This window comes from Papio anubis, chromosome 1 (genome assembly GCF_008728515.1).
Source record: "Papio anubis isolate 15944 chromosome 1, Panubis1.0, whole genome shotgun sequence".
NCBI lineage: Eukaryota > Metazoa > Chordata > Mammalia > Primates > Cercopithecidae > Papio > Papio anubis.
In genome coordinates, this window is record NC_044976.1 from 27554233 (window position 1) to 27569113 (window position 14881).

Here is a 14881-nt window from a genome sequence, read left to right on the forward strand (position 1 = left end):
TTGTAGGGTGGAGGTTCTTGAAGGTTAAGAGGCTTTCAGTTCAGAGAGACTGAGGCCAGCTCTGACTCTCCCCCTTATAAACTATATGATTTTGGTTAAGCACTTCCTCTTTTCTAAGTAAAACAGATAGCAATTCCTTTGAATAGCTTTTGTGGAAATTATCAGATAAAATTAAGGCAGGTAGTTGGGAAAGGTTACTTCTTTCCTTTCTCTTTCTGTGTCTCTGTTTCCTCAGGTCCTCTCCTGCCAGTTCTCAGAGTCACACATGTGGGCTGACATGGCCCACCACAAATGTTTAAAACTGCAAGTCACACTGGGTTTCCTAAACTCTGTTTGTTTCTCGTGCCTCCCTCCCAGCATCTGGGCACTTAATGCATGCTGCTTGCCGCCTGGCTGGGGGAACGGGCTTTAACCAACCAAGAAGAGGCAAAGGGAGGTTTCCAGAGAGGAACAATGGTGCCAGTCCCCAGCTTCTCTAATGCATGTCAACTTTCTTCAGGGAGATGTGCATGGACTGGAGGGGCAATGTCCCTCTTACTAGGTACCTTAAAGAAGTTTTTCATTTCGGGCCTTCTTAGCTCCTCTTCTGTGATGACATGCTCAGCTCCTAGACTCTTCAGTCTGTCACTCAGCTTCTGGATATCAGGTCTGGAAACCAAATATAGTTCCCTGGTCACATCTGCCGGCTTTTTCCACCAAAGTCTCCCAGGACCCCTCTACCACAGCTGGGAGAACCCATGCTTCTTTTTGCAGGAAGCTGGGGTTAGGTTTAAGCCAGGCTTGAGCAGGGACCAGCCACCTAATTTCATTCGGCTTCAATAGCTCTTGGCTGTCTCCTCACTGGAAACAGAGTGAGACTGGGTGGCTTCCACAGGCCCTGACAGCTCAATAGTGCTAGAAGCCATCTGTGCCCAGGGAGAAGTCACTTAACTTCCTGATTTCTTCCTCTGAAAAGACAAACTCCACTTCCCCCTCTTTTCAAGGGCTCTTCAGAGTGTTGTGCACACACACTCTAGCCCGGGAGTGGTCCTGGGTCTCTTTGGTTAAGGCAAACGGAATGATTTTTGTTAGTACAAGTGAGGAACTGAAGCTGGTGTCAATTATACTAAGACTGGGCTTCCATGACAGCCACAGCCACATTCATGAACAGTGAGGCTTAGAGAAACTGGACGATACGATGGAGAGTGAGGAAACCGAGTCTGTTACTGACTTGCTGTGTCTTCCAGGGCAAGCTGCTCTCTGAAACTTCAGTTTCCTCATCTGTAAAAGACAGATGATAAACCTGCCTCTGTCTCCTTCCTGCATGTATTTAGTGCACTTCCAAGTACCACACAAAAGCAAGGGTAAAGGGGCCTTGGGTTAGACGGTTCACAGAAAGAATAATAGAGCTCAAAACATTCCCAAATATGAACTGGGGTTTTGAAAACATGAGGTTATCACAAGCCAAGAGTCTCAGAAAGTCTTAGCCGTTCAGTAAGAGCAGTCTCCACCTCCTTCCTGCCCTCTCTTTACATTTCAGATTCACTCATCCTATCACCAAAAGCCAGCTGGACTTCATTTCTTAGGGCTGACTCATCTGTTTCAGCCACCAACTCTGTTAGTGACACCTAAGGCCAGTTTATGCTTATGCAAGGGCGCCCTCTGGTGTACAAGTGGGCACCGCAGTGATGGGAGGTGGGAAAGGCCGAAGTCGTGGTCTGGGATGAAGCCTGCTCCCCACACACCTGTCTCGGACCACATTGATGGTTCTTAGGCCCAGGGCTGCGGCGATCTGGATGACTGCTTGCCCCACTCCGCTGTTGGATGCATTCTGGATGACAGAATCCCCTGTGGAGCCAGGAAGAGAACCAAATCAAGCCCTGTATAGATCTGCAATAGATCAAAGGCTTCCAGCCAGGGATCCTACTGTAGGCAAGGGAGTCCTCAGGCTCAACAGGGACCCAGGACCTGGCTGCTGAGTCTTCTCAGAGCTTACATTGTTTCTCACTGTTCCCCTAATGCCTCTTAAACTTCCACAACACTCACGATGCCTCCCAGGACTTGGTAACTCAGCATCTACACTGGACATAATTTAGACCCTGCCCTGCTATGGAAAAGATTTTATAGCCTTCATAACCCTCCCAACTTTTATGTCCTCAGGTCTTTGCTTAGGTTATTTCCTTGGTTTGCAATGTTTCCCTCCTCTCTTCCTTCCTATTGAAATCCTGTAGATCCTTTGAAGTGCAGCTCAAGTGTAGCCTTCATGAAGCCTTCCTGGATTTTCCCCTCTATGTGCTCCCAAAGTGCTCCGTGGGCCTCTGTATTAATGCACATACCATGGTCTGCCCCGTCTTAGTCTTATACTTTGTTGTATATAGGTCCATTTCTATGAACAGCTTGTAGCTTCTTGAGAGGGAAGGACCGTGCCCTATTCCCCTCCGCGGTGTTTAATAAAGGCGCACTGCCTTGAAATGGGATTAGAGCTGTGCTGGAGAAATTGGCAGCCCCTGAAACAGGGTCCTACAGTTTTGTGGCAAAGCCCAGGTTTAGCTTTGGACCTGGCCATTGGGGAAGGCAGGGTGACATGCTGGGAAAAATGTGGGCTCTGGAATGAGATGGACCTGGGCATAAGTCTCAGTTTCACCAATGATTGTAACTAAACAGACAGGGCAAGTTATGACCTCTGTGAACTTCAGTTTCCTTCCCTTAAAATGTAATCCCAGCTACTAGGGAGGCTGAGGCAGGAGAATCGCTTGAACCCGGGAGGTGGAGGTTGCCGTGAGCCGAGATCACGCCACTGTACTCCAGCCTGGGTGACAGAGCAAGACTCTCTCTATGAAAAAAAAAAAAAAAGTGCCCCTGATTAGAGTCAAATGCATCATGTCCGGGAAAGTGCTTTGTTGACTTTGAAATGCTTTCTGGTTTTTGAGAGACAGCAGGGATCTGTCACACAATGGGCTGAAACTAGAGATCGAGGACTTCCTGGAAGAAGAATGCCCACTCTCCTTCACCAGGGGTCAACGTACAGGTTGTCACCCACTAGTGGATTATGAATCAATCTAGTTGGCTGCAAGCAGCATTTTTTAAAAGTTAAAATTGAGAGGAGAATAAAAAATAACAGAGTATGTCACACATAGTAAGGGTATTTCACGAAACTTTGGTTTCCATTATATATATATATATATGTCCCTATTTGTATAAACTGATCACAATGTAAAATGTAATTCTCACCATTTGTCAAGATCCTAAGTTGACTCAACAGTTCTGGCCACATCAGCCTTGAGGCAGGAAAGTGGAGAGGTGCACAGTGGGTACTTAGGGTGGGCAGCGTTGAAATGCCTAGATCTGTTACCACAGCTGCAGCCCAAATGGGAGGTGGCTTTAGGGCATGGGACGCAGGCAAACAAAGCATCTGCTGCACTAGGACTCCAGCAAAGGTCCCTGGTCACAGCCACTGTCTTTCTCTACCAAATGCTCCCAGGACTCCTCTGTCATAGTTGTGAGAAACCTATATTTCTCTTTGTGGGAACTGGCATCGGCTTTCAGCCAGGCCTTGGACAGTGGCTGGGCACCATGTTTCATCACACTCCAACAGCTCTGGGCCTCAGTTTCCTCACTGGCATGAGAGGTGGCTTGGGTGAGTTCTACAGCCACTGCGCCTCACGGATGTGCACGGTGTGCAGAGGCAGCCCAGAAAGTTAATGCCCTTAGGGTGACCCTTAAACAATGGGGTGTGAGAATTAGTGGAAAACTCATCATTCAAGGGTTAGTTTTTCTTTTTTGAGATGGGTCTTGTTCTGTCGCCCAGGCTGGAGTGCAGTGGCACAATCTCGGCTCACTGCAACCTCTGCCTCCCGGGTTCAAGCGATTCTCCTGTCTCAGCCTCCTGAGTAGCTGGGATCACAGGTGCCGCCACCATGTCCAGCCTTAAGGGTTAATTCTGTGGTGGGTTCTATGAGAGTCTTCAGAGGGCCCCCAGCAAGACTGAGCAGGCCAGTGGGGGGGTGGCTCATGTCTGTAACCCCAGCACTTTGAGAGACTGAGGTGGGCGGATCACAAGGTCAGGAGCTTAAGACGAGCCTGGCCAATATGGTGAAACCCTGTTTCTACTAAAAATTCAAAAATTAGCTGGATGTGGTGGCAATCCCAAGCTATAGTCCCTTGAGACCGGGAGGCGGAGGTTGCAGTGAGCCCATGCCACTGCACTCCAGCCTGGGCGACAGAGTGAGACTCCGTCTCAAAAAAAACAGCCTGAGCAGTAGTTGCCCATAGCAGTAACCGGGCTTCATGGGCTTTGCCTCCATCTCTGTCTCACTCTCCCCACTCCCCCTCATTTCTGCTTCCGAAACAAACTGTCTGCACCCAGTCCTGGTCTTAGGCTCCACTTTCAGGGAAATCCAAATGAAACACTTGGCTTTGTCATTTACCTGCTGGCTGATCTCATGCAAATAGTTTACCTCTCTGGACCTCAGTTTTCCCATTTATGAAAGGGAAGACGAATAAAAGCAGTGGACAGTCTCTGCACTGCATGCCCAGCACTGTGTGAAGTGTTATGCTGTAGTGTTTCACCCTCCATGTTCTTTATTCTCCATTTTACAGAAGAAAAATCTGATGATTTGAGAGGCGAATTCACAGTCAGGGAAAGGTGAAGCCTGGGGTCAGATCCAGGTTATCTGCCCAAAGCTTGAGCTCTTAACCAATGATGGTACCAACCGCACTGCAACGCTTTGAAGATTTAATGCACTCAATGGGGATAATGCCTGTCAAGGCACTTCTGTGAACTGGAAAGTGCTATGTAAACGCTGAGTGGAATTATTAACACTAAGTTCAGCGTTTTACTGAAAACACAGGGACTGTGTCTATCTTGTCTGGCTTTGTATCCCAGAGCTTAACACAGCTCAACACATTTTTGCTGAATGACAGAATTCAATCCCAAGCTCTAGGGAATGTGACCCTGCAGCAGTTTTCGAGAGTGTACTCCTCGTGAGGTTTCGGCATGTTTCCTAGGAACCAAGCTAACATCTTTCTACGTGAAAGCAACAACATTCACCCGGGTGAGAGGTCCATCACCCCGTCAAAACCTCCACCTTGCAAGTTCTCCTGGCCTTGGGGTCAGGATGTGAGTGGCACCCTAGTTGGGAGACCCTGACCTGCTCCCCTAACTCCGGGTTCCTACCTGGCTGCAGCTGCTCGAAGTCCATCAACATCCTGTAGGCTGTGCAGGGATTGACGCCCAGGGTGGCAGCGCTCTGAAGAGGGATGTCACTCGGAACTTGGATCAGTGCTTCCTCGCTGAACACAGCCTCGGTCCGCCAGGTTCCTGAGTCAGAGGATGAGACCAGGATCATAAGGAAGGAGCTGTGAGCACATTCAACCCCAGCTCACTCTCCTTGGCCAATGAGCAGCCAGGATAATGGATAGTATCCACTGGAAGCATCCAGGATAGCATCCAGGATGTTTAGAAAAAGAAGAAAATCTGGATGTTCCTCTGAATGTCTGAATCCTCATGATAATTATGCAAAATAGATTGTTATTTTTAAAATTTTTTTTTTTTTTTTTTTTTTTTTTAGAGACAGAGTCTCTGTCTGTAGCCCAGGCTGGAGTACAGTGGTGAGATCTCGGCTCACTGCAACTTCCGCCTCCTGAGTTCAAGTGATTCTCACACTGCAGCCCCTTGAGTCGCTGGGATTACAGGCGTGCACGACCATACATGGCTAATTTATTTATTTGTAGTAGAGACAAGGTTTTGCCTTGTTGCTCAGGCTGGTCTTGAACTCCTGGTCTCAGGTGATTCACCTGCATCAGCTTCCCTAAGTGCTGGGATTATACACATGAGCCACTGTGCCCGGCCCAAATTAGATAGTTATTCTGATCTTAAACATGTAGTAAAAATGGGGTGTGGTGGCTCATGCCTATAATCTCAGCACTTTGGGAGGCAAGGTGGGAGGACTGCTTGAGGCCAGAAGCTCAAGACCAGCTGGGGCAACATAGTGAGACCTTGTCTCTACAAAAAAAAAAAAAAAAAAAAAAAAAAAAAAAATTAGCTGGGTATAATGCCTGCAGTCCTGGCTTCTCATGAGGCTGAGGTGGGAGGATTGCTTGGGCCCAGTAATTTAAGGACACAGTGAGCTATGATTGTGTGACTGCACTCCAGCCTGGGTGACACAGCAAGACCCTGTCTCAAAAAAACCCAAAAACCAAAAAACAAACCAAAACAAAAAATGCCAAATACTGTTGTAAGGGCAACTCAGAGAGGCTGCTTTTCTGAGTTACCATCAGATTTAGCTAATGTCACCATGCAGGGAGTTAATGACCTCAAACTGCTGCAATCTAAGGGTAAGACAGTAGTAATATTACCACTAGGGCAGGAGAAGCTGAGAAAGCCCCCTTTTTCCTACACAGTCCTCATTCTTCTCATCCAGAGCAAGCTGACTCAGGTGGGGTTTTTTTTTTTTTTTTTTTTTTTTTGAGACGAAGTCTCGCTCTTGTTCCCCAGGCTGGAGTGCACTGGTGGGTGCAATCTCAGCTCATTGCAACCTCTGCCTCCTGGGTTCAAGTGATTCTCCTGCCTTAGCCTCCCGAGTAGCTGGGACTACAGGCACCTGCCACCATACCCGGCTAATTTTTGTATTTTTAGTAGAGGTGGGGTTTCACCATGTTGGCCAGGCTGGTCTCAAACTCCTGACCTCAGCTGATCCACCCACCTCGGCCTCCCAGAGTGCTGGGATTACAGGCGTGACCTACTGCACCCGGCCTGACTCAGGTGGTTTTAGGGAACAAAGCATAAAAGTAGAAGTCAAGAGCACAGATGCCAAACCTGGTTTTGCTATTCTGCTGGTTTGAGAAAATTCCTGTCACTGAGTTTCAGTTACTCTAATGTGTAAATGGCACAGGCAAGAACAGCCTGACTCGCCTCCTCCAGGAGCTACTGTAGAAATCAAATGAGATAAGGAAATGAAAAATTCTATAAGCTGGAAAGAAATGAGCATCAACTCCCAGCCCACATTCCAGTTCCAGACAAAAGAATTCCAGAATGTCAGTACTGAGAAGGCCCTTATCGAGCATCGACTTTGAACCCCTCATGCAACAGGGGAGGAAATGAGGAAGTCACTTGCCCAAAGCCCCCTGGCTTATCTAGGTAGAGTTGGAGCTGGAACCTGGGTATCTGGGCTGCCTTCCTTCCATCTACAGATATTTATCTTGCACCCAGGCACTTGAACAACACAGACACATTCCCTGCTTTCATTCTAGTGGAGTTGAACAGGTGAAAAAAAGCAGATATGATAATGATAAATTATAAAGAGACAGTAACAGCAAGGGAATTACTTTAGATGCGAGTCAAGGATACTTCTCTGAGGAGGTGACAGGCTAAGAGTGACTCAGAGCACACAAAGAACATCTTAGGCAGGGGACGCAGCAGATGCAGAGATGCTGCAGCAGGACAGACACAGGACTGGGATGGGATGATGCTGCACCGCAGGGTGGAGACTGATGGGAAGAGTGGTTTGAGACGCAGCTGGCCTGGCTGATGCAGCGGGGGCTGGGCAGGTGATGTGACACTTTCAGAATTCTGACCCACAGTAACCATGAATTCCACTGTGAATTCGTACATATACATACATGAATATACATGTAACACAAGCCTGTGTTTCACAGAATACTTACCCTTACTATGTAAGAGATACTCTATTTTTTATTCTTTTCTGCTCAACTTTAATTTTAAAAAGTGCTATTTGCAACTCACTAGATTGATTTCCCAAACGGGTCACAATCTGCGGTATGAAAGCATGACCTCAGCACCATGGTATGGAGAGCTGATCTTGTTTTAGTGAATGAGTGAGTGGGAAGCCTCTAACAAGCTTTGAGAGGAGACTGAGATGATCTGATATGTGCTTTAAGATCACTTTATTGCTGGGTGAAGACTGTGGAGTAGGGAGGGGCAGTGTGGAAGCGAGAGGTCTTTGCGGGGGTTGAGGTATGAGATGATGGCTGCCTAGACTGGGACTTTGGCAGTGGGGATGAGGAAGAGAAGATGGATTCGAGTTCTGTTTTAAAGATAGAATCAATAGGATTTGGTGAGGACTGGGTAAGGGGTCTGCATCACATGGGCAGGATCTTGTATGAAGAAGGGGTAAAGAGTGTAGGCTTTGGAGTCAGAGAGACTCCAGCCTTGATTCCACTGTGTCTTCACTGTGTCACCTTAGGGAAATTGCTTGGAGCCTTGTTGGCTCAGCATTTGGTCACTGTGGCAGCTCGGGGCCCTTGGCCTGTGCTTCCGAAGCTCTTGGGCATGCCTGCTCACTATTTAGTTGCTGGGATTCTAATGGTATCCTGGTCCTATGTGGGTCAGCTGTGGGAAGCAGGGGGCAGCCTGGGTAATCACTAACCGTGCTGTAGGAAATGGGGATGTCAATGTGGGCTTTAGGGACCAGGAACTGGGGATGGGAGGCAGGAACACTTTTTTTTTTTTTTTTTTTGATACGGAGTCTTGCTTTGTCACCCAGGCTGGAGTGCAGTGGCACGATCTTGGCTCACTGCAAGCTCCGCCTCCCAGGTTCACGCCATTCTCCTGCCTCACCCTCCCGAGTAGCTGGGACCACAGATGCCTGCCACCACGCCTGGCTAATTTTTTGTATTTTTTGTTAGAGACAGGGTTTCACCATGTTAGCCAGGATGGTCTCCATCTCCTGACCTCGTGATCCGCCTGTCTCGGCCTCCCAAAGTGCTGGGATTACAGGCGTGAGCCACCAAGCCCGGCCTGGGAACACTTTCTATTGAAGGCTGTGTCAATCCTAGAGTAGGTCTATGGCTGAGAAAATAAGAGACTGAAAAGGCAAGGATTCCTCTGGAATCCAGGAAGTGCCCCAGCATCCTGTGGGCTTTCCCCAGACTGGCCTTCAAATCATTGTTCCCACTCATCTCAGCTAACACTTAATGCACTCTACCCTGTGCCAAATGCTTAGTGCAGGGCTTTCTATGTATGAAATCCAGGGCATTTTCTAATTCCTCTTATGGCACGACAATGGAAATCCAGCCCTTGATATGAATTTCTGGGGCTTAGCAGTCCCTAATCCTCTTCTCAAGAGACGCTGGGTGGGAGGGAGGCAGCATCCATGGTCAGAGACAAGGGCTTTCAGGATTTCAAGTAGAACTCTTAGGCTTGAAGTTGGAGAGACCTGCTTAAAAACCCTGGCTCTGCCACTCACTAGTGTGTGACTTTGAATGATCACTTTACCTTTTTTGAGTTTCCATTTCCCTAATCTGTGAAATGCAGAAAATAACACTTATGTCATAGTGGGAAGATTAAACTAAAGACATTTGTACAGAGACTATCACTATGCCTAGCATACAGTGGGTGTATAACACACATTGTTTTCCTTTAATGATGCTAATTCCCAGACCTTAGCTCTGAGGATTCCCAATTCCTCACTCATATGCAACTGACCCTTAACCATCTCCATTATCTAACTTGGGGGTCAGCAAATTGTGACCTGTGGGCCAAATCTGGCTCACCACTTGTTTTTGTAAATAAAGTGTTTTTTTGTTTTGAGACAAGGGTCTTGCTCTGTTGCCCAGGTTGGAGTGTGGCTTACCGCAACCTCTGCTTCCGGGCCTTGAGCTATCCTTCCATGTCAGCCTCCCCAGTGGCTGGGACTACAGGTGTACGCTGCCACACTTGGCTAATTTTTTGTAGAAATGGACTTTCCCCAAGTTGTCCGGGCCATCCTTGAACTCTTGGACTCAAGCGATCTGCCCGCCTCAGCCACCCATGCTGGGATTACAGGCATGAGCCACCACGCCCGGTCCTGCAAATAAAGTTTTACTGGAACACAGCCATGCTCACTCAATTGTTTATATATTGTCTGTATGTTTACGATAGTAGAATTGGGTAGTCACAAAGATGGTATAGCCTACAAAGTCTAAAATATTTATTATTTGGCCCTTTAAGATAAAAGTTTGCCAACTCCTGATCTAATTCATAGAGAAATTTGGCATTTGCAAAGATCATTGCATATATTCGCTCAGTTGAGTTTTATTAAGAGTCTACTGAGACATGGTAGGCAGTGACTATTAGTCCCATTTTCGAGATGAAAAAACTCAGGCACAAAGTAGCTATGACTTAAATCAGGTCATACAGTGGAGCTGGAAAGAGAACTTGCCCCTGATTCCAGAGCCAGTGCTCTTTCTATGGCTCTGTGCTTCCTCAGGAAGGTTTTGCGTATTTCCCAAGGAGAAAGTCAGTTGGCAAAGATCTATGTACACCATCTGGTCTAGTCTCCCCTGGGATTGGCTGCACGTGGGAAAAGGCCGGCTATGGGCTCAGCAACAGCTGGGCAGCTCAGAACCATGGAAAATGACCAAGCTGTGGCCAGCTGAGAACTTATATGTTTAATAGTTGCCACTCTTACTAAATGGCAGTCTTCATGAGAAGAAAGACCATGTCCGTTCACTGCTGTGTCCTCGAGTCCAGCATGCTGCAGATGCTTACAAAATGTTTACTGAATACACTGAGTTAATTGCAGTACTCACAATTATAAAATCCTCATCCTCTCTGGCTGGCACCTTGCTTAAAAGACTCACCTTTTGGCCGGGCGCGGTGGCTCAATGCCTGTAATCCCAACACTTTGGGAGGCTGAGGGGGGCAGATCACCTGAGGTCAGGAGTTCAAGACCAGCCTGACCAACAAGACAAACAAGACAAAATCCCATCTCTACTAAAAGTACAAAAATTAGCTGGGCGTGGTGGTGGGCGCCTGTAGTCCCAGGTACTCGGGAGGCTGAGGCAGGAGAATTGCTTGAACCCATGAGGTGTAGGTTGCAGTAAGCTGAGACTGCGCCAGCCTGGGCAACAGAGAGAGACTCTGTCTCAAAAGAAAAACAAGACAAAAAAAGAATCACCTTTTCTCCAGGGAAGAATCCCTGTTCTGGGTACCCCCACCACCACACGTACAATTACCCAGACACCTGGCAGATGTCCTTTATTCTCATTTCCAAACTGAAAGTATTGCCAAATCTTGTTACTTTAGCTCTTGACTCCACACCCTCTTCTCCAGCCCTACGGCCCTGTCTTATTCAGACCCTCACCCTTCATCATCTGAAGCCTGACTTGTTTGCCCACCTCCTCACAGGCTTTCTGCCTCCACCCTCTGCCTTTCCAGACCAATGGTTTGCAGACCATTCTCTGCATTGCACAAATCCTAACAAATCATTCCTCTACTTAACTCTCCGTTGGTACCCCTTGCACTGTGGATGCCGGCCCACCAGGACCCAGCTCCAGCCCACCTTTCCAGCTCCACCTCACTTCTCTTCCACTCCCACCCATGAGCCAGCCATCCTGAGCTACCTGCGGCTCCCCACCAGTGCTGTGCCTTCTCTTATCACTTACGTTCACACACGCTGCACTCCCTGCCTGGGAAGCCCCTCCTCACCTAGCCCACTGGCTGCACTTCCAGCAGCTCTTCCAGACTGAGTTCAAGCATCACTTCTCCGGGAAGCCTTTTTTAAGGCTTTCCAAGATAGAGGACTCTTGTCTTTGTGTCAATCCTGTGATTATAGTGCTTGTAATACTGTATTGTATTAAGTGTTGTGTTTCCATTCCTGGGCCTCCTACTGCCAGCCAAGAGCACTCTGAGGGCAGGAACTGTCTGCTCACCTTGATAGGACCTTCACTCAGCACAGGGGCTGGCCCGAAGCACTGGCATCAGGATCCAGTGAATCCTCGCAGCTCTCAATTTGCTCAAATGGCTGAGTTCCTTCACCGCCAGGTGGGTGTAGGAGATGGTGCAGCCATTCTTGGCAGCCTCCATGATCTTAGAGAAGCAAAGAGCTTGTAGTAGACTCCTATTACTGTTTTTTTTTTCCCCCTAGTATTTTTTTTTCTTTCTACAAGTGCTCCTTCCTAATCTCTGGGGCTGTCAACCACAAGGCCCCACCTTCTGTACCATGGAGGAAGGTGAGAGACTCAATCAGAGCAACCGGAGTGGCCCTACCCCACCCCAGGGGACTGGTTCCGGTTGCCCATTCAGGGCCCTTCTGGGGGATGTGCTGGACATGATTGTGGAGGATGTGCTCATATGTTTGTTTTTAGGGTGATATGAACCTCAGGCTGCTGGTGGCCATCTACGAGAGGGGTGTATCAGAGTGGATCTGAATTCTAACTCCATCACTTTTGGCTGGGTGACCTTGGACAAACTGCTCAATAGTTTACAGTTTTCCATTGCATTTACTGTTGTATTGCCTGCAAAATGGGAAGGAAATAACCACCTCATGTTGTGGGAACAATTGAGTTAATATACATGAAGTGCTTAGAGTAGTGCCTGGCACAAAGAGAGTGGCCAATAAGTATTTGTTGGTTTGATTATATCAATATGTGGGGACAGCCCATCTGAGAACAAGTGAGAGACACAACTCTGATAGTACTGGGGCTCTTAGATCCAGCTGAACCCAAAGCTTTCAACCTGTTACACTTCCCAGTTCCACAGATCAATTAACTTTTTTTTTTTTTTTTTTTTTTGAGATGGAATCTCACTCTGTCGCCCAGGTTGGAGTGCAGTGGCACGATCTCGGCTCACTGTAACCTCCGCTTCCTGGGATCAAGTGATTCCCCTGTCTCAGCTTCCCGAGTAGCTGGGACTACAGGCATGCCACCATGCCTGGTTAATTTTTGTATTTTTAGTAGAGATGGGGTTTTACCATGTTGGCCAGGCTGGTCTTGAACTCCTGACCTCAGGTGATCTGCCCGCCCCAGTCTCCCAAAGTGCTGGGATTACAGGCATGAGCCACTGCACCTGCCCTTAACTTATTATTTTTTTTTTTTTGGAGATGGAGTCTCGCTCTGTTGCCCAGGCTGGAGTGCAGTAGCGTGATCTCGGCTCACGGCAGCCTCCGCCTACTGAGTTTAAGAGATTCTCCTGCCTCAGTCTCCCGAGTAGCCAGGACTATAGACGCATGCCACCACACCTGGCTAATTTTTTGTATTTTTATTAGAGATGGGGTTTCACCATGTTGGCCAGGCTAGTCTCGAACTCCTGACCTCAGGTGATCCACCCACCTTGGCCTCCCAAAGTGCTGGGATTACAGGCGTGAGCCACCATGCCCAGCCCCAACTTCTTTTTTTACAGCAAGTTTGAGCTGGGTCGCTGTAAGTTACAACCCAGAAGATCATAACACTGGTGTGTAGTGGGAACCCAGGAGAAAGAATCCAGTGAACACTGTCATTTTGCTGTTTGAGTTTGGGCCAGGGCTTTACTTCTCAAGCTTCAGTTTGTGTCCGATGGGTGGATAATACATGTCCTGCTTCCCTCTTGTAGCTGCTGTGAGGATCGATGTGTATAACAGATGTGCCTTGAAAACTGTTAAGTGCTAAAAAATAAAACTCACCTATGACTCCTTATAATATATCAAAGAAAATCCTGCTCATTACCTTGGCTTGGGAAGGGCCTTACCCCATGTGGACCCAAGCTACCTTTTTAAAAAAATAGAGACAGGGTCTCACTCTGTTGCCCATGCTGGAGTGCAATGGTGCAATCATAGCCCACCGTAGCCTGGAACTCCTGGGCTCAAGTGATTGAACCTGCCTTTCTGGCCTTCTTTCTCACTCGTGCAATCCTCTACTATGTGCAAACCCTCTGCTAAGGCTACAGTGGATTTTCCACCATTTCCCAATCTCACCTTTGTGTCTCTGCTCATTTTACGTCCTCTACATGAAATGCCTTTTGGCTCATCTCCATGTATAAACAAAATTCAGGCTGGGCACAGTGGCTCATGCCTGTAATCCCAGCACTTTGGGAGGCTGAGGTGGTGGGTCACCTGAGGTCAGGAGTTCGAGACCAGCCTGGTCAACATGATAAAAACCCCTCCCTACCAAAAATACAAAAATTTGTCGGGCGTGGTGGTGGGCACCTGTAATCCCAGCTACTCGGGCATCCAAGGCAGGAGAATTGCTTGAACCTGGGAGGCGGAGGTTGCAGTGAGCCGAGATCGTGCCACTGCATGCCAGCGTGGGTGACAAAGTGAGACTCTGTCTCAAAAAAAATAAAATAAAACAAGGCCAAGTGTGGTGGCTCATGCCTATAATCCCAGCATTTTGGGAGGCCGAGGCGGGCGGATCCCTGAGGTCAGGAGTTTGAGACCCAGCCTGGCCAACATGGTGAAACCCCATCTCTACTAAAAATACAAAAATTAGCTGGGTGTGGTGGTGGGCGCCTGTAATCCCAGCTACTTGGGAGGCTGAGGCAGGAGAATCACTTGAACCCGGGAGGCGGAGGCTGTGGTGAGCCGAGATCGCACCATTGCACTCCAGCCTGGGCAATAAGAGCAAAACTCTGTCTCAATAAATAAATAAACAACAACAACAAAAAAAACCCTGCATTACCCAGGTACACTGAGCCAATCAGTGGACGTCTACAGAGTGGGTGAAATAGGATCTGGAAGAACGAAAAGGCAGCTGACACCTGGAGAAACTCACCCAAACCAGCATTTGCTGGAATCACCCAGTCTCCTGGCTTCAGCCCGGTCACATTGCTGCCCACTGCTACCACCTGTGCAACACCTTCGTTCCCTCCAACAGCTGGCAGTTCGGGAAGGAGGCCGTAGTTTCCTGAGGAAGAAGAGCATTAAAGGGTCAACCAGTGATGTTTGGGCAGTGAAAGAGCATGGACTTGAGTACATGCCACCCTAGGCCTGATCTGGGCTCTGCTTTGGACTGTCTGCCTAACCAACCTCTGAGCCTTAGCTTACCTGTCTGTATAGGGGGACTGTATTCTTTAGTGTTCATGGTTATTATGAAGATCAGATAACATAAGAAATAAAACCAGCATGTCGTAGGCACTTCACAAGGTTTAGTTTACTCCCCACTGCAATCTTCTCAAAAATCCTCACATGCCAGAAAAGGGAGGCCAGAC

General features: G+C 48.1%; 1 protein-coding gene across 4 annotated transcripts in view; it reads right to left on the minus strand.

The window, feature by feature from the left end:
• MECR (mitochondrial trans-2-enoyl-CoA reductase) overlaps nt 1-14881 on the minus strand; it is a 37137-nt gene that overhangs the window by 7552 nt on the left and 14704 nt on the right. For all 4 annotated transcript variants that reach the window (XM_031666307.1, XM_031666297.1, XM_031666312.1 and 1 more), the window contains 4 exons: nt 14446-14577; nt 5156-5299; nt 1725-1827; nt 546-648 (listed from right to left, as the gene is read on the minus strand). In XM_031666307.1, coding sequence (XP_031522167.1) covers nt 546-648; nt 1725-1827; nt 5156-5299; nt 14446-14577 — 482 coding nt within the window. The remainder of the gene's footprint in view (nt 1-545; nt 649-1724; nt 1828-5155; nt 5300-14445; nt 14578-14881) is intronic.